Here is a 26,699-nt window from a genome sequence, read left to right as displayed (position 1 = left end):
CCGTGGTATTTACAGTGAACTGGGATAGTCCCCAGTCCCCTCTCCTCTAGAGTGACAACCACAGGTGACACCAGACATGTGTAAGTCTGAACATCCCTAGGGGAAGGACACATGGTCACCCTGGGTGGGACTCCTAGATTAACATCTGGGCAGCTGTGACAGCTCTTGCCCCCATCACCTCAGGAATTTGTGTCATAAACATCACAAGCAATTGAGGCAGACCCACTAGGGGAGGGATCCTGGGGTGTGTCAGGAGCAGGTGAAGGAGGTGTGCCCTAGTGTTTCTATAGCTGTGATACAACAATGTGACCAGTAAGTGATTTTGTAGGAGAGGAATTATTTCAGTTTCCATGTCTCAAGTCATCACTCACAAAGTTGGGTCAGAAATTCAGGCAGGCTGTTGGAGGCAGGAGCTGACGCAGAGGCCATGAGGGTGCTGCTGACTGGCTTGCTCCCCATGGCTTGCTCAGCCTGCTTCTTAGAGAACCCAAGACCACCAGCCCAGGGATGGCCCCACCCACAGTGGGCTGGGTGCTCCTATATGAACCATCAATCCAGAGAATGCACCCCAGACATGCCACAGGCCAATCTGGTGGTGGCGTTCATTCAGTTGTGACTGTCTCTACTCAAATACCTCTAGCTTGTGCCAAGTTGACTTAAAACTACCTAGCATAAAGTGTCTGTCACCCTGGAGTGACCCCCTCTCCCAGTGGCACACCACCTCAGCCCTTGGACAGGAAGTAGATGAATCAGATCCCAGGGCATCCTGAGCTACAGAGTAGGTAGAGAGCCAGTCTCTGATGCTATGGCACAACCAGGAAACCATTTTTTTTAATCACAGAAAAAAAGAAAGAAAAAGAAAAAAGAAGGACATGATGCCAGCCCCTTTGTTAGCAAGAAGCTCCGGGCAAGGGGATGGAAGGTTTTGAAATTCCTCTGTTGCCTGTTCCTTGTCAGGCCGGTTTCTGTCTTTGGGCTCCTCCTTGCATCCTGTGTACTTTTGCCTGTGGCCGCAATGTGCGGGGCCTGAGCAGTGAGTGTAGCTAGTCCTGTGCTCTCTAGAAGGTTGATTGATTTAACGGAGTTGACCAGCCAGCCGTGTAACCCAGAATGGCCTTGAATGCCTGTTTCTCCTGCCTCAGGTTCCCAAGTACAGGGGTCACCACTACATCCAGAGCCTCACACTGAAAAAATAATATTTTAAATTAAATTAATTTAATCAAAATTAAAACTTTTCGATCTTAAAATGTTTCTCCAAGAAACAAACTTCCATTACTTTTGTATAAGCCCTTTTATTTCTACCGAAGGGAACTTTGGCATCCAAACAGACGTCTCCTAAAGCATACACAGCTCTCAAGGGAAGAAGACAGTGGCAGTGGCAGGAGGGCTTGAGCTCAATCCTTGGGTCCTACATGGAGGAGAGCCAACATCTGCAGTTGGCCCCTGCCCTCCATGTTCGCTTACACACACATAATGCGCACACACACAGACCTGCATACTACATAAATGCATGCATAAATGAACATATTTTTAAAAAGTGTGTTGATAGCTTAATGTGTGGGCCACATGTGGGGAGGGCAGCTCTGCTTGCTGGACTATGGGGCAGCTTGGGGAGCTGGAGACAGATGACCAGGGAGAGCTGATGATAACAGCATATCATGACACATATCTTTTCTAAAACTTTCCTCTGTCGGGGATGGAACCCAGGGTTTGGGGCAAGTAGGAGGGGGCTGAGCTCTACCCCCAGCCCTTTATCAGGGGATTCTAAGCAGGGGCTCTATCCCTGATCACACCCCGAACTCCTTCCCGACCATGCCCTGCCTCAGGACCTCCCCTCACTGGAGGATTCCAGGCTGGAATCCTCTAAGTCACACATACATCGAACCCTTGTACTTGAGGATATAGTTTAGTTTTATTTTGTCTGCTCTTTTTAAAATCGCATGTCCGAGTACCTGCGTTAGTTTGTGAGCATGGGCATGGGTGACCACAGAGCACAGAGGCGTTGGATCTCTGGAGCAACAGGCTGTTGTGGGTTGCCCAACAGGGTACTGGGTACCCAAGTTCTCAGCAAAAGCACTATGAGCACTTAGCTCCCAGCTTAGCTTCGTTTGGTTATTTTAAACTCCTGAGCCTCTCCTAAGTGCTGCGACAAGCATCCCCACATGAGGTTTTGAGGGTCTTCTTTTCTTTTTGATTTTTAAAAAAGACATGATATCTATCTGTAACCAAAGGAGAGACTTAAAGTCTTGGGAATCCTCTAGCCTCAGTCTTCCTAGTGTTGGTACGCTGCCATACTGTTGCAAGTCTGTCCTCCCAGCACTCCAGAGGCAGAAGCAGGTGGATGTCTGTGAGTTCAGGCCAGTCAGGACTATATCATAGTGTCCCCGATGTTGCACTGAACAGGACCACCACTCTTGGCTCTTTTAATTTAGAGGGCTGGAGAGATGGCTCAGTGATTAAGAGCACTGACTGCTCTTCCAAAGGTCCTGAGTTCAATTCCCAGCAACCACATGGTGGCTCACAACCATCTGTAATGGGATCTGATGCCCTCTTCTGGTGTGTCTGAAGATAGCTACAGTGTACTCACAGACACTTTACATTTTAAAAATGTAATAATGTATGAGTCCACGTGATGTGGGGTATATGGAGGTCAGGGGTTTAACTCCGAGGAATCCTTCCTCTCTTTCCAGCTTCTTGTGGCTCTTGTGGGTCTGAGATCTGACGCAGGACCCCAGGCTGAGGCTGTTTTGTTTTGGTTTCCTTTTTGGCTTTTAGAGACAGGATTTCTCTATGTAGTTCAGGCTGTCCTGAAACTCACTCTATAGACCAGGCTGGATTCAAACTCACAGACATCCTCCTGCCTCTGCCTCCCAAGTGCTGGGATTAAAGGTGTGCACCACCATATCCAGGGGTTTTTTTTTTCTTTAATGATTTTTTGTTTTATTTATTTATTTATTTATTTTTTGGTTCTTTTTTTTTTTTTTTTTTCAGACCTGGGGACCAATCAGGGCCTTGCACTTCCCTAGGCAAGTGCTCTACCACTGAGCTAAATCCCAACCCCTTTTTGTTTTATTTTTTAAAAAAGATTTATTTATTTCATGTATGTGAATACACTGTAGCTGTCTTCAGACACACCAGAAGAGAATACCATATCCCATTGCAGATGGTTATGAGCCGCCATTGGTTGCTGGGATTTGAACTCAGGACCTCTGGAAGAGCAGTCAGTGCTCTTAACCACTGGGCCATCTCTCCAGCCCCTTTTTTTTCTTTTTAAGACACAGTCTCTCTTTTTGTAGCTCAGCTGACCTGTAACTCACTGTAGAGACTAGGCCGGACACCAGCTCATGGACATCCACTTGACTGTCCTTGGCAAACCTCCCCTAATCCTCCTGACTCAGATTTTCAACTATCAAGGTAAGAAGCATGCATGTGTGCTGAGCCCTTCACTTCTACAAAAGGGAAAAAGACGCCCTTTCCTAGAGCTGCATCCTAAGACTGACTGGACCAGGAGATAGAAAGAGAGGGTAGGGAAAACCGCAGCCATACTGGGGCCCAGATGGAGGAAGAATGACGAGCCCTCTTTTTTTTTTTTTTTTTTTGGAGGGGGGTTGTCAAATGACGGCCCAGAAGGGAGTGTATGCACTGCAGAGAGGTGTGGGGTAAGGTGGGAGTGGGGATGTCCTCATCCCTGAATCCTCTATCTTCCTCCCTTACAGACTGTGCTCTATTACAGGCACCAGGGATGAGATGATCTCTGAGAACTTTATTCACGGGCTGGCAGAAGCTGGAGTTTGCGCTGTGGGATGTCACGTGGCATCGCATGTGCAGAACTGAGGGCTCCTCAGGCAGTGCCTGTGCAGCAAGTGGATGCATGCGCAGTCCCACTCCTTCCCGAAGGCCTGAATATTCTCGAAGTGCCACAATCAGGACCCATCTGTACGTGCGAGCCATGCCCTCGGGCTGCAGGACTTTCTCAGACACTGAACTCATATGGAATGCAGGACATCAAGCCACAGCTCTGTCACTGGGAGCGGACCAGTGGCGGAGATACAGGGCACGTGTGTGCACGCACAGGTCACACACATAGAAAGTACACACACACACACACACACACACACACACACACACACGCACGCACACACACACACACTCACACACGCACGCACACACACACACACGCACACACACACACACACACACACGCACACACACACACACGCACACACGCACGCACGCACGCACACATACTCACGCACACACACACACACGCACGCATGCACGCACGCACTCACACACAGCGAAGGCTGAGGCAGATTGAGTTCTAGGCCTGTCTCAAACACAAGCCCAAATAAACAAAATATGCAGAGTCATCAGCATGGGTGACAAATGAAATTGGAGGGGACAGCAATGGCTGTCCTCACCTGTGCTCACCCATGCCTCAAGAGTTGTGTCTTCCCAGGGTTAGGACACACAGATGCAAGCCACAACTTTTATGCTGTTGAAGAATCCGAGGTCTGGATGGACCCCAGCCTCCTGCACCAGACCGGCTTCCAGGGGCCCTGGCTGTCTATCTCCTTCCCCAGCTAAAAATACCCTTTCCTCACTGCCCACCTCCCAGCGGGGACAGGTCTGGGGTGGGTGCCAGCCCCATCCAGCCCCAAGCCAGCGTCTGCCAGCTCGACTGGGTCCCCAAGGACCAGGGCCCTGTACCCTTAAAACGTTGGCTGGGCATGGGAGGACAGGGTGTGCCATAGGCTGGGGTGCCGGACTGGGGTGCAGGGTTTTTTGGTTGTTTTTTTTTTTTTTTTTGCTTTGGTGTCACCTTGACGCTTGGCAGGCCTAAAAGGTGCTAGGCAATGTCCCCAGAGATCAGGGTGAAGGGGGTCTGTGAGGGAAGAGTGAGGCCACATTGATCAATTTGTTACAACCTTGGCATCTCCAGATACTTGGAATGGGGTTTTCAGGGGTGTCTGTCCCTGTCCAGCTTCCCCAAAGATCTGTAGGGTAAGGACATGCACCCCTTCACCAGAGTAAACTCTCCCAAGACCACCCCTTCATGCAGATCAAGTCAGCAAGGCTTCCTGGGTGCCCTGCAGGGATTCATGGTGCTGGCCCCGACCATGAGTGGTCTCTGTGGAGGAGGGATTGGAGCCAGGCTTCTGGCTGGGAGCTCTGTCCAGCTGCCCACAGCCTTCTTGAGACAGGAGGAGTGAGGAGATGGATTTCCCACTTGGTTTCAGCTGAATCAGCCGATGGTGGCCAAGATACCAGAATCTTCCCGTGCTATGAAAACCCCTTGGGGGCTGTTCCTAGCCTCGGTTTCTCCAGTGTGATCAGACCACAGAGCCTCAGAGCTGGTCTGGGAGCCCAAAGCTGTACTCCTTGAGACTCCCTTGCCCAGGTGGGTGTGTGTCCCCGTGCAAGAGGAAGCAGCCCCCATCCAGGCCTGCAGAGACCTTGGCTTCCTGTCTCCCACCCACTTCCAACATGCCAGCCGCAGAGTTGGGTGGGACGCAGCAGGAGATGGAAACGTAAACAAAGTATCTCCTACAGCCTCAGCTCTGCACCTAGGCTCAGGCACCACGCAGGGCCACCCAGAAGGCTGAGCGTCCGACTACACCCACTGCCCTAAGGATTGTCCCCAGGGAAAGAAAAAAATCATCCTGGGTGAGACTCATAGATTAAGGTCGCTTCTGGGCAGCTGTGACAGATCACCCCACCACCACAGGAGTTAGTTGTGTCATAAACACCACAAGCAATCGAGGCAGACCCGCCAGGCACCAGTGGGCAGGATCCAGGGGAGTCAGTGGTCCCAGGGAAGGTTCCCTCGAGGTTGCCTAGGATTCTGGCTACCCACATCCCTGGTGGGCAAAGTTCTATGTGAAGATCCAGAATCAAGGCTCTGGTCAGCTGAGATACCCATAGAGGGTCCCAGATAAAGGTGTCTGTTACCCAGGGGCTCCAGATGATGACTCTGGGCAAGCCACTCCTGCCTGCAGGACCCTGGCCTGCCACTTCACTAGAACCTTGCAGAATGCCAGGGTCCTGCTCCCTAATCGAGGCCTGAGTGTCTCCCTCCCACAGAAGTAGTGTTGGTAGCCCAATTTATCCCTGTCTAGCTCCTGCAGGTACCGAGCCAGGTTCCAGGGCTCTTGAAAGTCATCAACGTGGATAAAGGCATCAGGGGGCAGGAAGTGCTCATAGTTCTTCCTGCTGGGTCCCAGAACTACTGGCATGGGCCATGCTTCCAGAGCATTCTTCCACTGCTTCTCTGGGATGTAGCCCAGGTGAAGGGAGTTCTCAAACACCAGATAAAACTTGTATCTGGCCAGAGTTGCCATCATGTTGCTTTGAGGGAGTTGCATATGTCCTTGTCCATATATCCATATGGAGGTAACTCCAAATCTTTGGGTAGCACAGCACCCGGGCTGACTTGGAATCCCAATTTGACATGACCCAGACCACCAGATCTTGGCAAAGAGGTTGGCCTAGATTTGGACTGGAGGCTCCAGCCACAGCTCCAGCCAGACATAGGGCATGAAGATGTCAGAATCAATGCGATAGGACACGGTGAGGTTGAAGTAACCGTCCAGGACTGATAGACTGCTGCAGTGGGCGGGTGACTCCATGCTGAACCACATCCACTGCTGGCCTAGTGGCCTTGGCTGAGGTGGCAGCTGTAACCTGGGACTGGAGCTAAATTCATAGTGGTGGATGATGACCACATCTGCTTGGGGGTCCACACTCCGGTTGATGGTCACCTGACAGCCAGCCATGCCTGGGAGAATCTAGGAGCAGGGGGACAGAGCCACTGGGTGGTGGAAAGTACATGTCCACAGTAAGATGAGGAGAGGTTGGGGACACAGGTAGCTGGGGTAAAGGCTGGTCCTGGGGCTCTATCAGGAGCTGGAGAGCCAGGGCGGTTATGGCGTACTTGGACATAGGAGAAGAAGCACAAAGCCAGCAGCAGCTGTACCAGCAGCCCTGAGAGACAGACACCAGGGACACTGTGCCCTGGCTAGTAGGGTCATATCCATGAGCCAGGAGACCTGGGAAGAGAAGGGAGGCAGGGGAGGTCACCGAGTGCTGTCTGTAGGAAAGAGAGGTGCCAGTGTCAATATTACTGGTCATCTGAACTGTTCTGAAGGGCCCCATGTAGCCTATGCTGGCCTCAAATTGCTCAGGAGTGGAGCATGGTGTTGAACACTTTCCCTCTCCAGCACGCACCATCACACTCAGCCAAATGTGACAGAGGTTGTTATTGTTTCTTATATGACAGATGGTAGCACTCAAGGGATGCCACTTACAGCAAAGAGACACAGACCCAAGGACCTCGCCCTGGGGTTCACCTCCTTTTTTTTTTTTTAAGATTTATTATTTTTTTTATTTATATGAATACACTGTACATTCTCAGCAACCACATGGTGGCTCACAATCATCTGTAACAGGATCCGATGCCCTCTTCTGGTGTGTCTGAAGAGAGTGGCAGTGTACTCACACACATAAAATAAATAATTCTTCAAACAAACAAACAAACCAATGTTGATCTTTGAATGTTTCCTCCTACTGCTTTTGCACTGCAACCAAGCCTGGCCATTTGTGCCCCATCCCCGGGTTCGGACATGGTGGAAGGAGTGAAGCAATTCCTGCCTGTTGGTATTTGACCTCCACACATGGGCCATGGAGTGCATGGAGGCATCATAAGTAAATTAATGCAGGTTTTTAAAAGAAAGTAGTGGGTATAACAACTTTGTGGGTCGCATGTAGGAATATCATGGACTATGGTAAAATTTGGGGAGCTGAGAAAGTTCTAGAAACAAATGACTGCTGGTCTTTCCAAAGTATTCCTTCCCTTCTGTCAGGGATGGAACCCAGGGTTTGGAGCTGAGCCCCACCTGCAACCCATCACTGGGAATTCTAAGCTGGGCTCCACTCCACGCCCACGCCCACTCCCCCTCATTCCCTGGTGGGGGTGTGGAGTGGAGTCAGAGGAGTTCCAGGCTGGAGGTCCACCACTGTTCTCACCTATCCCATAACCCTCCAGTCTACATTCCCTACCGTATAAGCTGAATCAGGCAGGTAGGTGGAGTGAAGGGTAAGTCCAGGTCTGGTGTTTAAATTGGGCTCCTAGCAAGGTGTTTGGAAAGAAAAAAGAAAGTAACATAGCAGGCTGGCCAAGCCTTGGGTTCGAATGGATCCTCTCCTGTTAGTGATGTTTATTACTCCAATAAATTATGTTCCTCAAAGATACAGAGTTCAGGATCAGAGTTTGCATGACCCTGGCCTAGACAGCCCTAACCACTGGGAGTGACAGCTTTCAAAAGTAACTTGAAAAGCATGGGTCGGAGAACAAAGAAGGCTGGTCCAGACCCTGTCTACACTGACTCAAGACCCTTTCCCTAGAGAAATGGGAAAAGCCCACCTTCCTGGAATGGAACAAAAGCCAGTAAAACCTAAGCAAAAAAGAAAAATGCCCCTAAGCCACAGCCGGGCAGGCTATCACACTTGTGATTCCAGCAGGATGATGCAGCATTCAGGGTCACCTGGACTCTATGGCTGCCCCATCTCAAAACAACAGAGGCTGAGGGGTGATACTCAGTGGACAGTGTCCATCCAGCACACACAGAGCCCTGGAATCGTCCCCCAGTCCTGGCATGGAGGTACCCATTGTCATCCAGGCATGGTAAAGGTAGAGGCAGGAAGATTAGGAGTTCAGGGTCATCCTTAGCTACATTAGAAGTTTGAGGCCAGTCTGTGCTATGTGAAACCCTCAGAAAGAAAAACAACCACGGGACAACTGAAAAGACAAGCAGAAAAGCCCAGATCTGGGTTTGCCCCTTGTTTGTCGTGTGAGAAAATGAACAGGTGCAGGGCCCAGGAAGCCTGTGATTTCCATATGATTTTTTCCTATGACTTCTGGTCCTGCTCTGGATCAGCATCACTCGAAAGTCAGGAAGAGTCTCCCTGCTCCACAAATCCAGATGGCTCAGCCTCTGAAACACCTGCTGGTGGACACCGGCCACTGGCTCTGGTCTGAGTCACTCTGTAAGCCATTAGACCTATTGGTCCTAGACCAGCCCTGGCTACAACAGGAGTCAAAGTTAAGCTAGGGCAGACTAAAGGAAGGACAGGCTAAAGTGGTCTCTTCCAAGAGAGATGTTCCAGAATGGGACAAGCGAAATTGTCGTCCCAAGTGGCCTTACCTGGAGCAGGAAGCAGCCTCAGCCCCAGATCGTGTCAGCACCAGCCGCCTCCCCTGGGTACTGAAGAACTGAGAGAAGAGAGAAAGGAAGTGTGTGACATTCTATCCTTTATGCTCATGGCCATTCCCGCGCTGTCCCAGCCACAAACATAAACCTCTGGAGGAACAGTGGCCTGAATTCAAGGTTCCACCGAGGTCTTTGGCTGAGACTGTGGCTTAGAGCACTCAAGGTTCCTTAGCCCCTTGTCTAGATGAAAAAGAGGGAGGTCGAAGAGCTCGTGCCAGGGCCATGAGGCAGGGGAAGTCCAGCAACTGTGGGAATGTGACGAAGACAGATCTCTGTGATCACTGATGATGACGCTGGAGGGGGTCGCATGAAGTCATCCTTGAGCACAGAGCAGCCAGGAGCTAGACAGGCACCCGGCAGAGGGATGGCACATGACTTGAGTCACTGTTCCGGCAGAGCAGATGCACGGGGGACTCGCTCGTGGTTGAAAACCATCGTTTCCTTCCATGACTTCTGGTGATCCAGGACTCTGACTTCCCTGGGGCTCACTTCGCTTAACCTGGCTGGGTTGTGTGGTGAGGACAGAGACGCTAGAATGGCTCAGAAGGGCTGAAAAGATGTTAGATTTTATTTCATGGAATAAAATGGATTCTTGAAGTGGGCGTCTAGGCACAGTCTGGTCGGTTAACGTGGGCCTGTCGTCTGCAAGTATGTGGGGTTTCAGCTTGAAGCCTGGCTTTTGGTCACCAAGGCTGCCAGAGCTGGGCTCATTTTCCACTTCTACAGCACAGCTCGCTGATCCGCAGTCTAGCAGTGGGCTTCTTAGTTGAGATTTGATTGCTAGATGTCCCTAATTGCCATAAAGAGAGCTTGGTCACCAAGGTCCCAGGAGGCCTCTGCCTTCCTGCCCAGGAGGTAGTGAGTAGTAGAAGTCTAAGAGGTCCCGAGACCCTGTATTCCACCCGTCCCTGGCAGTAAGTGGCTCACTCTCATCTGACCTATAGCAGGATGGATTGTGGGGGTGGCCCTGGGGATTAGCACACATCAACGCACAGGTGTGAGGGCCCCTGAAGCCCCTGGAGCCACGGGCACCCGTCCATCATCAGTGTGGGTTGCAGTGGGAGCCAGCAGGCCCTGGGGCTGCAGGAATTTTCCACAGTCCTAAGCCTGACCCTGCTGAACCCCTTGCAGACTAGAAACCACTGGGTGCAGCCCAGTGGCGGGTGATAGAGGTCAGATCATCAGGCAGTGACAGGGTGATGGCCAGGGGCAGTGCCATGAGCCCAGTGTGACAGAATCTGCAGCCTAGGCTATCTTCCCCCAGACTGACTGTGGGGTGTATACTCTTTCTGCTAGTAGTGTTCTTGTGGCTTTTTTTTAAAAACAGGATTATTTATTTATTTTATGTAAGTGACAACACTTCTGCTGTCTTCAGACACTCCAGAAGAGGGCATCGGATCCCATTACAGATGGTCATGAGCCACCATATGGTCGCAGGGATTTGAACTCAGGACCTCTGTGAGAACAGTCAGTGCTCTTAACCACTGAGCCATCTCTCCAGCCCTTGTCATTTTTTTTTAAATCACTTTTTCTGTATCGAGTACAGTAAAGTTGTAATAGAAATTTCTTAATAATTCTAAGGTAGATTTATTAAAAAATATGATAGAGGGGCTGGAGAGATGGCTCAGTGGTTAAGAGCACTAACTGCTCTTCCAGAGGTCATGAGTTCAATTCCCAGCAACCACATGGTGGCTCACAACCATCTGTAATGAGATCTGGTGCCCTCTTCTGGCCTGCAGTCACATATGCAGGCAGAATGCTGTACATAAAATAAATAAATAAATCTTTTTAAAAAAAGATAGAATAATGATTATTGAACCAACTAGAAACTTAGAGAAGGTTTTATGAAGAAGAGAATATAAATTAAGCAGTTTCCCCCGGGTGTATAATTATCCTTAGGAAGGTACAGTGAGGAGTCCTAGCAAGAATAGATTAGAGGAGTTAATGAATACATAGGAACATGATGACGTGAGTTCAAGAGTAAGGAGCTAATCTACGTATGTGCCAGAGCCTCAAGTAGTTAGAAAATAGAAAAGGTGGGTCAACAGGCAGCCAGATCATGTGTCAATGGAATAAACTTTCTTATTATGGCCACGGCTGTGCACAATAGGAGTAAAGACATTGTCAATGTAAACTCAGACAAAAGCTTGGAGTAGGCGTTTATGACACAGTGTGCTAACTGTGATGCTAAAGCTGTGATGTCAGAGATGTTCTTAATTGTGAGCTCATACAGTTATATACCTGCTGGGGAAAATAAACCACATGAGAGAAACATAAAAAACAAAACAAACAAACTTCAGGAAGTTGTGATCTGCTTTCTTGGGACATGTTTGAAGATTAGAAAACTGAAGCCATATGCTTGGTGACACTGAAATGAAGTAAATTCACAGAGGCCTGAGCTATTCAGGGCCTTCTCAGGTCTTCACAACAGGCTGGAGCTGTTTGCTAGCACCTGACCTTGGGCTGAGCTCTTAACCCAGGCTGAGCCCAAGTCCTAGCTGAGCCCCAATTGCAAACGAGGGAGGGTTGGGGTTCAGAGATCATTCAGAACTTCTGTTCTATCTTGTTCCTTCTGACCCCTCCCAGAGAATTCCATTTCTCCATGGGGACTAGGAATGAACCTGCAGACCTGTGTGTGCGCTCGTGTGCATGTGTGTGTGTGTGTGTGCATTCATAAGTGTGTGCAGGAGTGTTTGCATGTGTATGTGAAAGTGCATGCATGTGCATACATCACTTTGTGTGTGTGCATGTATGTGTGCTTGGGTGTATATGTATATGTGTATGAGTATGTATGTGTGGGTACAAGTGTGTGTATGCACATGTGTGCATGCATGAATATGCATGTGCACATGAGTGTGTGTGCATGCCCAAGTATGTATGTGTGCATGAGTGTTTGTGTATGTATGTGTGTATGTGTGTATACATGAGTGTATGTGCGTATACATGAGTGTGTATGTGTATATACATGAGTGTATGTGTGTATACATGAGTGTGTATGTGTGTATACATGAGTATGTATGTATGTATGTATGTGTTTGTGTGTGAATGCATGACTGGAAATGAACTTGCAACCGTGTGTGTGTGTCTGCTTGTGTGTGTCTGTGTGTGTCTGTGTGTCTGTAGAGGACAGAGGTAAGCCTCAGCTGTTTCCCTTGTTCTCAGTCTTCTTTTCTGAGGCAAAGTCTCAGTAGCCTGGAGTCCACCAGTTTATCCGGGCTTTATGATCAGCAAGTCCCAGGTACTCTCCTGTCTCCTCCTCCCAGCACTGGGGAATACCAGTAAGTGTAGCTTTTTCCCACGGACTCTGGAGATTTAAACTCAGGTTGTCATGCTTGGACATCCCCCAGCCCTTTGATGGCAAGCAGTACCACAATAATGTAATGTCTTCCCTGAGCATCCTACCCCCTCATAACTCTGTCCCCTCTTCAAGCCACCTCCTCAGCCACTGTGGGCTCTTATGCCTCCAAACAACCTCTTCTGCAAACACTTTGTCTTTCAGGAGTGTTTGTACTACCTGATCTTTCTGGTCCCCACCTTGGTCCAATAGCTGGGCAAAGTGGACAAGAACTTGAACACAGCTGCCCAGCTGGCCCCAAGATGAGCAGAGGGACCAGCCACTGATTCCTCAGGGCCAGTCCTTGAGGACAGGGAACCCGTCCAGTGGGAACCGGCACTCCTCATGAGAATGCTGTAGGACTGAGGCTTCTTTCGACCCTCTCTGAGTAAGGAATGCCATTGTCTAGGATTGGAGGAGGAGGCTGGAAATTCCTTCCCCAGGCTCAGGGCCATCTTGTACCAGCTTCGAGGGTGGGGGTGGGGCCATCTGTCCATTCTGGTGGGGGTCTTGGTTCTTGTTTGGTCCTAAAATGCCTCTCTCAGCCCCAGCTTACACGCCTGCTGGGAATTTCATCCCTGAGACCAGAGGCTGCAATGATGGAGGGACTTGCTCTCAGGCTGGGAATGACTATGTCACTCAGGGTGGGGGGCCATGCTCAGCCCCCATGAACTCAGGACCAGCTCTTTCCTGCTGCTTCAAAGAAGCTCCAGTCAGGCCTTCTGGGCCCTCCACACACAGCGGGAGCCAGGTGTGCTGTGTGGGTGGCTCAGAAGCCATAGGCACACAGGATTTGGCTCAGGCCCCGGGTGGGGGTCACTGGTGGCTTTGTCAGAAGCATCCTAGACCCCCCACATTGTGGTCTTTCAAGGGTGCTTTGCCTCTTTCCACTGGCCCAGCTGGAACAAACCTCTGGCTTCCCTGGGTACTCACTGTGAGGATGGGGAGACTGAGGCTTAGAGAGCCCTGGAGATTCACCACTACCAACCCTATCCCAGTCTCCTTTCTGCACTGTTTCTGTCTGTTTTCTGAGACAGGGTTTCCTCCGTGTAGCCCTGGCTGTCCTGGAACTCACTTTGTAGACCAGACTGGCCTCAAACTCAAAGACCTGCCTGCCTCTGCCTCCTGAGTGCTGAGATTACCACTGCCTTGGGCCTCTCACCATTCTTGAGAGTAGTACACACTCCAGACCCAGAGTGTTCCAGAACATTCCCGAAAGCCTCATTTACAGTCCTAACCCACCTGCAGCAGGTGGATCTGTGCTAAATGGATCCATCTGGCCTCAGGCCTCTTGTCTGAAGTATAGATTGTTCTCTGGAAGCTGTGTGTGGTTGGGGAAGTTGTAGCACTTCTCTGAACTTACTAGTGCAGAGAGGGGTGAGACAGGCTGGTCCAAAGGGAGTGTGTTATCTTAACTGATTCTTCACAGTCGGTCACAGGTAAACTCCTGTTCTATACTTTCCCTCTTCTCACTACTGCTCTTGACTAGAGATAGAGTAAGATAAAGCCCACCTACGCCACAACTCCCCTAACGTGCTTTAAACTGGGCCTTCGCTCTCACTTGGGTGTCTTTCTATCTTAGCAATGGGGAGACCCCATCATGCCGGACTTCTGTGAGTCCAGTGAGTCAGTCTTCAGCAAGTCATGGGCTCTTACAGTGTCAGTGCCATCTGTGGGGATAGAAGACTTTGTGGCATCCATCCAGGAGCCTCAAGGGTCTTTATGTATCTTTCTTTCTAAAGAATTGTGAACAGGAGCTAGAAAACACAGCATCCCAAGCCTGGGCCTCAGTATCCTCTTCCTGTTATTGTTAAGAACTTGGCCTGGGGCACACATCTTTAATCCCAGCAGTAAGGAGGCAGGCCTCCATGAATTTGAGGCCAGCTTGGTCTATAGAGTGAGTTCCAGGACAGCCAAGACTATATAGACAGACCCTGTCTAAAATGAATGAATAAATGAATGGATGGATGGATGAATGAATGAATGAATTACTCGGTCTCTCCCTGCCTCCCATCCCTCTGGTGCTGGGATTGGTAGAATCCAGCCGGAGTTAGGGAAACTCCAGGTGACAGAAACCTGGCATCCCCTTGTTGCCCGCCCCCAGACTGTCCTCACCCTGAGGCCCCCAACACGTTGGGGTCTGCCTGCCCTGGCACTCCAAACCTGCCAGGTTCATGCAGCGTAAGTTTCAGCTGGTGGTGGGCGAAGAGGCGGGCCAGGCATGCTTAATTTCCAGTTTCTGGAAATAAATGTCACCAGGCCATCTTTTGTCAAGTAGAGGGAAGAAATTTAAAAAGAAAAGCAAAAAGCCCCTTGCCAAATAGTGTGTGAAGAAACAAGACCTTGTAGTGCAGGAGGGCAGAGAAAATTCCAGAGACCATGCAGGGCCAGAACAAAGGCACCTTTCTCTCAGGCATGTTTTGGGGAGTAGAGGTGTAGTGGTTTGAAAAGTTTAAATAAAAGGGGGGGGGAGGAAGAGGGAGAGAGACACAGAGAGAGTGTGAGAGATCAAGAATTTTTCCAGAAGGAAAACAGCAAGGCTGTGAGGAAGAAGTTAAAAATCATAGGGTTTTTAAGGCTTTTATTTGGGGGACTTTCTTTTTCTAGGACACCTGTCCCACACTAGGATAAGAAAAAAAAGCTAGGAATGTCGACAACCTGGGCAACAGGCCCAGCACCACGGGGAGTGTATGGAGATACCATGTGCTGAAGACACTCTGGAATCTGTCCCCATCCGCCCTGCCACCCCATTAGCATTCTCTAGAGAGTCATAATTCCCCCTCCTAGACTCTCAGAATGTTCCGGAAGCTCTCATTTACAGCTGGAATCCACCTGCCAGCTACTGAGACTTTCAGCAGCCCAGCTGCAGTCCTCGGACCTGTCACCTCCCAAGTCAGCATGGTGACAATTCTAGAAATGTTAATCTCCGATGGGAGGAGAATTGGGTATGAGGCCAACCTCTGCCCTTCACCTTCCCAGGACCCTCTGCTTCTTCACCATTCCGACCTCAGGACCTTTGCGCATATGGAGTGGTGCCTCACATTTCTGCAGGGACTGCAACTCAGTTGGTAGAGGACTCACCCAGCATGCATGGAGCCCCAAGTTCCACTCCCAGCTACAGAGCAAGCTGGAGGCCACAGCCTGGGTTAGATGAGACCTGTAAATTATCCTCTCCCACTCCCCAGGGTGCCTGCTCCTCCTCGGAGCCGGCATCATTTATCCTGGCTTACCCATCTCGCCAGCTCCTTTGTCTCTGACTGAGTTCGCTGAGACTGAATGGGTGCTCGGTAAATCGAATGAATGAATGAATGAGTGAGTGAATGAGTGAGTGAATGAATGAATGAATGAATGAATGGGCATCCTAAGTTTGATTCCCAAACCTCCCCGCCTTGACAGATTCTACTCCCAGACCTGTGGAGCACTACCTAGAGCCCTCAGGTCCCCAAGAGGTAGTGTCTGAGTAGGCTTAGACAGTCTCTGGGTCCTGGGCTCCCAGAGAAACTCCTGCTAGATCCTGGGAGCCACTGGCCTCCACTGGCCTTGGAGAGGACACGGGTGGGGCGACACTGGCTCTGGACAGAGTCCTGGGTGGCAGGCACAGGCAGGCTGGGGCTGCTGGGCCAACAAGAATGAATAAACAGCATCTTTCCACAGCGGCTGGGGGTGGAGGACGCTTTGAACCTCCAGCTTGACTGGGGATGTTTGTACAGGGCTGGAAGCCAGGGGGGGTGTCATCAGGACTAAAATTAGCCTGTTTCCCGCTCGGCCCCTCCCCGCTGGCCAGGAGGGAGGCTGGAGCCTGGCGGGGGCTCCTAAGTGTGGTGGGCCAGACAGGAGGCATAAATCAGAGCGGTCGATGCAGCGAGCCACCCGGGTGTCTGCACAGCTATTGCTGGCCTATTGTTTCCATTTGACAGACAGAGAAACTGAGGCATGGTGACACGAATGAGCTCACAGTCATAGGACCCACAAAGTGGCAAAACCCAAATTCGATCCAGGATGCATAGACTGCAGCATCTTCTTTGACAGCTCCCGGAAGGCTGAAGAACCAAAGTAATGTGACTGGGGAGAGGCACAGGGCCCTTGCCTTGTTCAGGAACTCAAATTGAATAGGAGCTAAGAAGTACTTTTCTCTGCTGAGATGCTAAGGGCTCCACGCTGACCACGCCCCCAACCCCCTCACTGGGGGATTCTAGGCAGGGCTCTACCCCTGGCCACGCCCACAGCCCCCTCACTGGGGGATTCTAGGCAGGGCTCCACCTCCGAACTTTACTCTAAGCAGCTTTGTTTTTTTCTGGGCAAATTCCCAAGAGGTGTGGGGCCTCAGTTCTGCCAGGGTCCCCAAATTTTGATTCCTATGGCTCAGCTGAAGGTTGCCTGGAGAAGGATCGTTGACAGGTTGTCGGTCATCAAGGACATCTGCTCCAGTTTGTTTAAGTTCCCAAACATACTGGGTCGCCAGGAGTCCGGACCTCCTGCAGACAGCTCAAACAAGCTCACCATGCTGGGAGACTCCCTCTCTGATTTCTCACCTTCTGTGGTTCCTCCTGTGCTTCAACTCAGGCAACTGCAGCTCCCCAGCCTCATCCAGCCTTAGAGAAAGGCGGGAGCTGGGTTTAGTGGAAAATAACTGTCATTCCAACGGGAGGCTGAGGCAGGAGGATTATGAGTGTCAGGCTGACCTGAGCCTCAGGAGTGTTTAATGAGGGCCTCAAAGGGGTCAGTCAGTGACTACTGAGGGTCTTTCCTGGTGTCAGAGGCCAGTGTGGGAGGGCACAGCAGGCCACTTCTCCTCCCCTCCCTCTCCTGTCAGTCCCTGCTCCACATTGCTGGTGATTTATTCTTAGTGGGGTTGGGGGAGGACAGTGAGCGTGTGGGTAGAGGGGTACCCACTCCTGCAGGCTGGTTAGTCAGAAGAAAAGAGCACAGGCCAGGGAGGGAGCCCTCAAAGGACCAGCCTGGGTCAGGAAGTGTCCACCCCAACTCCACACTCACATCTAGTTTCTTCTAATGTTGAGGGGAGAGATCAGAGATGGCCTTTGTCCCCAGAACATGAAGATGGGGACAGGTCCTGAGTGAGATGCACGTGTGACAGCCAGGACATTTGGACTTTCATAGCTGTGCTGAGAACTTGAAAGAGACTCAGCTCTGAGAAGAGCCTGGGCACTCAGCACCCTGGGTGCTCCTGGACAGTTAGCCATTCCATCTTCTGTCCTTACGTCCATCTCCCATGCTGTTTCTTGCCTTTCCTCTCCCAGTAAACTCCTACACATGCTTCAACACTCCTTACTCATGGATGTCTGGGTATAACAGTAAGGGTACCCAGTGGATACAAATGCTGCAGTGCTAGTTAGATTCCCGGCATCCTCTCCATTTACTGTGTGACCTTGGGAATGAGACTATCCTTCTCTGAGACTCGTCTTTTAAAATGGCAAAAATGACTCCCATGCTTCCATCAAGAGGCTCAAATAACAACGGATGAGCAAAGCTTCATGAAAATTATATGGGATATGAGAGGAGAGCCACAGTGGCACAAATGATGAGGAGGACCTGGGTACTCTGCCGCGCCACTTGGGGAAGGGAGATGGTGATTTTCCACAAAGCTAATTTGCTCTGACCACAGGATCCTGCTGTCACATTCTTAGTATTTACCAAAGATAAAAACCTGTGTCCACACTGAACCCACACGCGTGTTTGTGGAACTATTTATGTGATCTCTATGATTTGGAAGCCAGCAGGCTATCCCTCAGGCTGGGCACTGGTAGGTAGCACACGCCTGGCATCTCTGCACCTAGGAGGTGAAAGCAGGAGGATGAGTTTTAGGTCACACCATGAGACTAGCTTAAAGGGCGATGGCAAGAAGTGTACCAACAAACATCTGTATGTCCTTCCCTGAGTGAACAAAACAGTATGCAGTAAGTCTAGGAAATGGTATCATACGCAGCTTTAAGCAAGCGGCCAGCTGGCATGAAGACTAGAGAAATCCTTTAAATGGGCATGACTGGAGGAGCCCCTCTGAAAAGCCAGTGGTCCTTGAGCTACAGCAGAGAGGCGTGCAGAGGTGAAACATGGAGGATTTTAGGGTGAGGAAGATTTCCCACCATCCTAGAGCAGGAGACTCATCCTTTTACACACTCACAGGCTCTGGGGTCAGCCAGGCCTTGGTTTCTTTTTTTTTTTTTCTTTTTCTTTTCTTTTTTTTGGAGCTGGGGACTGAACCCAGGGCCTTGCGCTTACTAGGCAAGCGCTCTTCCACTGAGCCAAATCCCCAACCCCAGGCCTTGGTTTCTAATAGGTATTGATAACCTGTCAGTGGCAACAAACTCCCGTTCATACAAGTCTGGGACCTTCGTGAACAAAGGAATAAAAATGGTTTATGGGACTCTGTCCTTTAAGCTCAGCTTTTCTGTAAATTGAAAGTCATTCGCCAATTAGCACATTACAGGTCGTTCATTCGCACAGGGCAGGTTCCCCCAGGAGTAAACTTTAATGAGGGTTGGGGAGAGGCACTCTCAAGAGAGCTAAAATATTATGCTGCCATTAAAAAGAGCAGGCGGTTCTCCAAGTGCCAGGATAGGATCCCTGCAGCAGTTAGAGAACAAAGAGGCCAGCAGAGCCCTGAGAAAAGAAATACTAAGACAAGCAGCCTGCTGGGAGGAGCAAAAGGATACTGGGCGGGGGTGGCTGAGAATCATTCTCTACAGCCTTTGGAACCTTCAGGGCAGCCCAAGTGTGTTTTACCTATTGAAACACACACACCATAAAGTATATTTTAGACACACAGACAAAGGCGGTATCTTAATGAGTGGACCTGCTGGTTTCCAGACTCTGGCAGCTGTGGCCCATTCCACGTGGGTGAGTGGGCCCCCAGACCCCTTTCCTCCCCACCCACAACCTGGCTCGCACCTTCCCTGCTCAGGTTTAGGGCCCACGGGGCTTCAGGAGGGGAGGGAAGCAGTGGCCACCCAGCACTTCTGGGAAGCCCCAGGGGTCTGTCTGTCTGTGAGGGGCCTGCATGTGTTAATGACGGTGGAGGCAGAGGCGTGCTTCTGGGAGGACCCAGAAGTAGAAGGCTGGCTGTGTGTGCCTCGGTTGGTTTCCGTTTGGTGGGCCAATGCTGCCCGAGAGAAGGCTTTTCTAAGATGAAATTTTTTCATTTTTCATTTGACTTTTTTCAAAACTGGGTTTCCTGTAGCCCAGACTAGCCTGAAACTCACTGTGCGACAGAAGATTCTCCTGACTCTATTTCCAGTATTAGGATGGCAAGTGTGCTCCCCGCCCCACCCCTGTGGCCTAGGCATGCTGTGAGTCTGCCTGAATGTCTCCCACTCCAACCTGCCTTGTCCTGTGGGAAATAGACCTTAGCTCAGGCCTGACCCAAGATCGCTGGCTGCCCTGGCTAGGCTACTCTTCTGCAGGTGCCAGAGTCCCACGCCCCCCATGGTGCATTTAAAATCACATTTATTTGTGCCAAAGTCAGAGGAGGCGACCCTGTCCTCTGCTTCCATGTGTGGACTTCATTGAGTCTGGGCTGCTAGTTCAGACCTTGGTAGCCAGCGGCTAACCACAGGCCTCACGCAGTAATCCCTTGTGTAATTATTTGAACCTTGCTGGGATGGGACGAAGAGTATAGCAGCCAAAACATAGCCCAGCTCCACACAGGGACACACAGGATGGGATGACAGCTGCCTAGAGCATGGAGGTCTATGTGGCTGAAGCAGAGAGGACTTGAGCCTTAGCCCTGAAGTGGGACTCCTGTTGACCCACTTTTGCTCACCAGCAAAGACCCCATGACCACTTATGGCCAGGCCAGGGTTCTGTAGCTTTATGTAAGGATGTGCTCTAGGAAAGGGATCGTCTAGCATCCCCAGCTTCTGTTCTGGAGCGAGGACACCTTGTCTCTGCTGATGCCCCTCCCTCTTAGGTTCTCTTCTAGGCCTTCAGGGAGCCAGACTGGACCTGTGTGTTGTCTTGATGGTCCCACTGCTCCACACAGGCAGCTGCTGGGCCATTCCAGATGGGGGCCTCCGTGTGGAGGTGACGTCAGCCCCTCTCTGGCTAGTAAATGTTTATGGCCAATGGGGCCTGGGTTTGGGGCTCCCTAGAGCCTGGTGAGGAGCCACCCCATCCTGCCCCTTTCTGGGGTCTGGATGCTGGCAGGGGTTGGGGAGGGGCTGGCAGACCACTCTAGCCCTGGCAGCGAGCCCAGAAAGGGCTGGGTGGGCTATGTGCAAAGCCAGCAGCAGCACCCTGGAAGGCAAGGGAGCAGGGAGCAGAATGGTGTCAGCTTTGAACGCTCCTTCTCAGGCCTAGGGAAGACAGACATGGTGGTGACCAGTGGGCAAGGCAGCACTATTCCAGGTCCTGCTGGAACTCCTTCTGTCTCTCAGGTTGGATGAATGAGAAGGGAGATAGGGGCCTGACAAAAAGTTACAGACAGGACTGCATTCCTGAGTGGCTATCCCAATCCACTCAAACTTTTATGGGGACACAGTCAGAACCAGGACTGGGTACACAAGGGCCAGCTGGGTGGAACGTATGTTGTGATGACCAGAGGGAAGTCATTCTTCTCATTTCTGGAGCAGAGCTGAGGCTTGGTGCCTGTGTTGAGGGACATAGCTAGGAGCCCAGGATTCAAAGCTGGGGTGCATCCAAACTCTAGCACTCTGGGGCCTGGGCTCCTGTGCCTTCTGTGCCTCTTGGGGTTTCCCATTCCTTTCTTGGGGGAGCCCCAAGTTCAGATCAAACAGCCCTCAAGGTAATCCTGAGTGGGCACCCGGGGCTACGAAGGATGGGGTACAGGAACACAGGGGATGCATGCACCCAGGTTGGCCCTCAGACCAGCAAGTGTCCGGGCCAGCAGGGGCCTCATGAGCCAGGCTTCTTAGGCAGGACCCAGACCTTGATTTATGGCCTCAGAGCCTGCTGGAGCCCACTGCTTCCTCCACGGTTGCCAGGAAGCTCGGCCAGTGTTGGGCTGGGCGTCCTAGCATTCCAGGGCCGCCTAAATCAAAGGCTGTCAGCAGCTGGGCAAGGATCCTACAAGGCAGGGACTGGGCTCGTGTCACCTGGCCAGGCTGACAGGCTCCAGCCCCAGCTCTGGGCTTGTAGCGGCCTGCAGAACAGAATGGCCCATCCAGGACTCTCTGCTCCACTGCCCAGAAATTTGGAGCAACTGGTGTGTGGGGCCCAGGAAGGTTTTCCAGAAGCTATTGGCTTTGGGGATAGGCCCAGCAGGAGCAGCCCACAATCTGAGTGTGGGGGTGGCCAGGTTGCCACTCACTGGTAGCTGACCATGGGGATCTGCATTGTCTGCAGAGCCAGGTCGGCAGCCCACACCAGGCTGGCCGGCAGGAGCATGTGGTCTTCCCCTTGGCTGTCAGTGAACCCTGTGTGCCAAGTGCAGTCCTGGGCCTCTGTCATCTCATCTGCATTTTGCTATGCACCTGCCCCCATGGCCATCTTGTGCCGCATGCCTGCTTCTAGGACACTGCCCACAGGAGGGACATCCAGCATTTATTTGCTACAGGTTGGCTCACACCTTGGGGGTGGCAAACAGCTCCCAGCCCTCCAGCTTGCCCATCTTGAACAGGGCGGCCGCGGTACCCATGTAGACACAGCCAATGGCGGCGGTCCCGTAGCTGTGAGCTGTGGAGAAGGATGGCATCAGGCACGAGGTGCTCCAGGTAAGGTCCACAAGCATCCCCAGGAGATGCCCTGTACCAGTAACCCTTTAACTCTCGAGACATTGTGTGGGGAGGGTGAGTGGGGTCAGCCCTGACTCCTGGAAGTGGGGAGACTTCCCTGCTAAATCTGCCCACAGTTTGCTCACAGCTGAATTGAGAGCCAGCATGGTTTTCCTGTCCCCAGGACACATGGCCCTTGGTGGGTAGGGACAGCTGCATTGGTTCCCAGTTTCTAAGTCCCAATGATGAAGGAATGGGCAGGGATACCCACAGCAGGACACAGGCCTCCTCTCACTATCTGTGACAGGGATGGCAGGCCGGAGTAGCTGGCATGGGGCCCTTGGGCAGTGTTGAGTGCTGTGGGTACCTGTAACTCTTGTGACTACCACAGAGCTGCCTGCTGTTGAGAAGGCAGAGACTGCCTTTGCCAGGTGTGGGACAGAGAGGGAAGGGCTGGAGTGGTCAGTGGTTACACACTGTCCCAGGGGGTAGTCACTCACTTCGTGCTCCCAGTGTCAGGCCTCCCGCACAACCTCCAATGAAGTAGTTCAGGGGGTCATCTGGCTTCTCTCGGACCTGGGCACTGACACAGGTGGTAAGGCCAAACATAGCTCCAATAGCAGCTGTAAGGGGTAAAGGGGGTTGGAGATGGGGAAACCAAGGCAGTGTTGAGTTAGCACCTGACTGTCAGACAAAGCTGGATACCACCACCCTCTGCCCTTCTAAGCCCTTAGTCAGTCTTGTAGTCAGTCTCCTAGGATCCTACCTAGTGGTTCCAGTAGCCTCTGAATGGCCTGTGTCATTATCAGCAGGACACTAGCTCACCTGCAGTGAATGTGAACCGGCCGACCCTGGCCACGGCTTCCAGGGAAGAATCTGCGGGGTTGTGTGTGATGCTGTAAGCAGAGCTTATTAGGCCTGTAGGAGGGAAAGAGGGTAGAGGTTGCTAGGATGCCTTTCCAGGATACAGCAGGACTGTATCCTGGAACAACCCAGGGCCAGTGTTGCTAGGCCAGAGCCTAGGGCCAGCTCTCACCTTTCCCAATAACTGAGGCAGGGCCCTGCCCCAGTGGGGTGATGGTGGCTCCTGACACTTGACATCCTACCATCAACTGCGCTGTGCCACAGTGACTCTTCCAGCCTCATCAAATGCCATATTTTCCAAGGGTCTGGGACCTCAGCCTAATCCGACTTGGCAGCAATTGAGGTCAGGATGCCAATCCTTGCACGTGCCGGCAGCGCAGCCCAGACGTGTCCCTACATCTGGCTGGCCCCATTCCTCCCCCGCCCACTGCACAGTCACATCAGTCAGCTTTTCCATCTCCTCCAGCCCCTGCCACCCCGAACTTTACACCATGGTTTACACAACAAGCCAAGGCCAAGGTGGGTGCTGAGCCAGGAGCCCAGGATTTGGTGGGCTGCAGGACAGGAATCATGATCAGACCAGACCAGGAGAAGCAGCCCCAGCCCCCCATTGTGTGGAGCTCTCTGGGGCAGCTGACACAGGATCCCTAACACGGGCAACAAGGCCCACCACTGCTCCTCATCCTCCAAGCCGGATGGTTCTGCTGCTGCTCCTCTGCACGGGAGGTTAAGTGGCCCAGAAAAGCAGAGCCACTAGGCTGAGGTGGCCCTGCAAGGCTGGTCATAGGGCAATGGGTCTGGCCCCTCAACCCTTCTCCAGCCTCAGGGGATGTCATCCACACCCTTCCTGGTGAGCTCTGGAGTTCTGGTTTGGACACTGAGCACTTACAGATCTGAAGTCTCAGTCTCAACACAGACTAAAGACCCAAACTTTTTTTCTTTTGAGGCCTAGCAGAGCAAAGATGGGGCTGGGTGCTGGGCTGGAGGCCTCAAAGGCATTGTAGTTCTCCAGCCCAAACACTGCTCTGCCTCAACCTCAGTACGGCTTCTATGCACATAGAGTGTGAGAATGCTCACACAGGAACCCAACCCCACTGTTGGGGGTTCCTGGGACATCTTTTCCCAGATGCAGCAGGACTTGAACCTAGGGCCAGTGGGAATCTTGATTGGGACTGGTGAGGCCACAGGGACCCTGGGTGACTTTGGTAACCCAGACTGACTGCCCTCCACTCTCTAACTGCAGCCCCTGTGGCGATTCTCCCATGGCCCAGCAGAAACACAGCCAAGCCTCAGCACCACCTGCAGCACCCATGAGCCATCCATCCATCCCTGACTGAGTGCCGTGTTGGCAGGGCAGGAATTCATTCACTCATCCATCCTCTCACTGAGGGCCCCTAAGACCTTACTTGTTCAATGGTGGGCTTCACGGTGCCTCCAATTTGCTAGACCCTGCTAGGAAGGCAGCCTTCCTGCAATGTCTCCCTTAGGGGAGCCGGGCAGGGAGCTTGGGAACAAAGGAGGTAGGATACAGGGAAGAGTTTTCAAATTAGATCTAACCGTCCATCTCCTCCCTCTGCAGCTCCGACATGGCACCTCTGAAAAGGGCCAGCTTACTCTCAATGTCTACCCAAGACAGACTCCAGTCCAACCCCAACAGTGCGCACACTCATCCCCGAATCCAACACTCACATTCTCTCCTTCCTTTTTTTTTTTTTTTTTTTTTTTGGTTTTTTTTGAGACAAGGTTTCTCGGTGTAGCCTTGGCTGTGCTGGACTCTGCTTTGTAGACCAGGCTGGCTCACTCACAGAGACCTACCAGCCTCTGCCCATCAAGTGCTGGGCACCACCACGACCAGGCTGTTCTGTCCATTTTAAATCCCCCAATCACTTGACCCTACAGCACTTGCCTGGTGCGAGCAAAGTCTTGGGTAGATAAATGCATGTGAGGACCATGGAAACACTGGAAATTCATCACTGAATGAAGTCATGATGGGTAGCATGAGTGAATGAACCAGGCCTCGGGCATCTTAAGAATCCCAAATGCCGAAGGCAACCTCATGGCATCCCCAAAAGATAATTGGCCTTCCAAACAAGTGTGTCTTATTTGGAAATTTCCGGAATTAGGTGTTTAGGAGGCAGACGCAGGACGATTTCTTTGCGTTCCAAGCCAACCTGGGTTACATAGGAAAATCGTATCTCAAAATAATAGTAAATAGTGCTGGAGAGATGGTTCTAGCTCAGTTCTGGAGAAATGGAAGAGCTCTTCCAGGTGACCTGGGTTCAATTCCCAGCACCTACATGGCAGCTCACACCTGTCTGTAACTCCAATTCTAGAGGATCGGACATATAGGCAAAACACCAATGAGCGTAAAATAAAACTAAATCACTTTAAATCATTTAAAAATAATACCAAATAAATATGTTCTGTGGTGGTGGAAAATAGAAAAAAACAAAAAACAAAACAAAAAACCCCCATAACCTTAAACATCTTCCAGAGGCTATGTCAGGGTGTAGCCTTGTCATCCTAGCACTTGGGCAGCTGAGACAGGAGGATCATAAGTTACAGGCCCGACTGGAGGACCTCAAGGCCATCTTCGGCTGTATAGTCTACGGTCTAGCCTGGGCAACACTAGAACTTGTCTTCAAACACTCCGGTGACCCGATCACCCCTTAACCCTAAAAAACCCCGATAATGCTAAAATGATCTTCCCATTTCCTCCAGCTTTTACTCTCTGATAATTCACTTTGAAAACTCTAGGGGCTGACGTGTCTACGCAGCTCAAAAGTCTCAACCAAGCTCCTACACCTTTACGGTCCCAGAGCCCTGGACCGCCGCGTGCCCTCTGACCTTTGTTCCCTGCCCTCCGCCCTCCGGTCCGCGCTCACCGCAAAGGCCGCCTAAGGCAGTAGTGATGTAGGCCTTGCGATGACACTGGGTGCCGTCGGGGGTCTCATTGTAGGCTTCGAAAAACCGCTTGGCCATGGCCGTACCTAGCCAGCCTAGCAGACTTTACGGCGTTTGGGCGAGCTCAAGGTTAGCCCGCTAAGCCAACTCTCGCGAGATTCACAGCGCGCAACTTTATTGAGTACCACGAACATGGACATGGCTGTGCGCATGCGCACAGCGCAGGTTAGTACGGACGTCCTATTTCGCGTAGCAAAAAAAATGTGTGGTGCTCAGTCCACAAGTGAATCTGGACAGAGACACCCGTGACATCCTTCCTGGAAAGGTAAACTGACGCTATGAAGAAAAACACCTCCAGCTCTAGCGTAGACTAGGTTCCTAGTACGGGAACGTTGATGGTCCATCCAAGGGATTGACAGGTTGACAAACCATTGTAGTACATCGATTACACTGTCAGGCGGGTCAATGCTCGAAATTGACAGAAGGTAGGACAATCGCAGTGCAGATATTGCAGCGCGAGGCAGAATTCCACGTAGTGATGTGCTGGGACATAGCGCAAAAGTGGCTGGCTAATCAAGGGTCCGGACTGTGAATCTGGACCGCGTGTAACTATTTGGGGGTGTGGCCAGACTGGGGGCAGGG

The 26,699-nt window shown here is 51.5% G+C and overlaps 1 protein-coding gene and 1 pseudogene across 1 annotated transcript; both read right to left on the bottom strand.

Annotated features, from left to right (window-relative positions):
• Positions 1-5,664: 5,664 nt before the first annotated feature.
• Positions 5,665-7,037, bottom strand: LOC116898064 (annotated as a pseudogene).
• A 15,063-nt stretch (positions 7,038-22,100) lies between these two features.
• Ndufa11 (NADH:ubiquinone oxidoreductase subunit A11) lies at positions 22,101-26,213 on the bottom strand. Its single transcript, XM_032900779.1, has 4 exons — positions 26,039-26,213; positions 23,115-23,207; positions 22,790-22,912; positions 22,101-22,251 (listed from the first exon to the last, which is right to left on the bottom strand). The coding sequence occupies exons 1-4, from the start codon at positions 26,133-26,135 to the stop codon at positions 22,139-22,141; spliced, it is 426 nt and encodes a 141-aa protein (XP_032756670.1). The 5' UTR covers positions 26,136-26,213; the 3' UTR covers positions 22,101-22,138.
• Positions 26,214-26,699: the final 486 nt, after the last annotated feature.

This window comes from Rattus rattus, chromosome 4, assembly GCF_011064425.1.
Source record: "Rattus rattus isolate New Zealand chromosome 4, Rrattus_CSIRO_v1, whole genome shotgun sequence".
Classification (NCBI taxonomy): domain Eukaryota; kingdom Metazoa; phylum Chordata; class Mammalia; order Rodentia; family Muridae; genus Rattus; species Rattus rattus.
Note: the sequence above shows the minus strand (reverse complement) of the source record. Positions and strands in the feature narration are given on the sequence as shown.

Coding starts and splice junctions, on each gene's coding strand:
- Ndufa11 (XM_032900779.1), bottom strand. CDS start 26,135: ATGGCCAAGCGGTTTTTCGAAGCCTACAATGAGACCCCCGACGGCACC. Junction 23,208..26,038: donor TGCCTTAGGCGGCCTTTGCG/GTGAGCGCGGAC, acceptor TCCCTCCTACAG/GCCTAATAAGCTCTGCTTAC. Junction 22,252..22,789: donor CCTGACACTGGGAGCACGAA/GTGAGTGACTAC, acceptor CCTTCTCCACAG/CTCACAGCTACGGGACCGCC.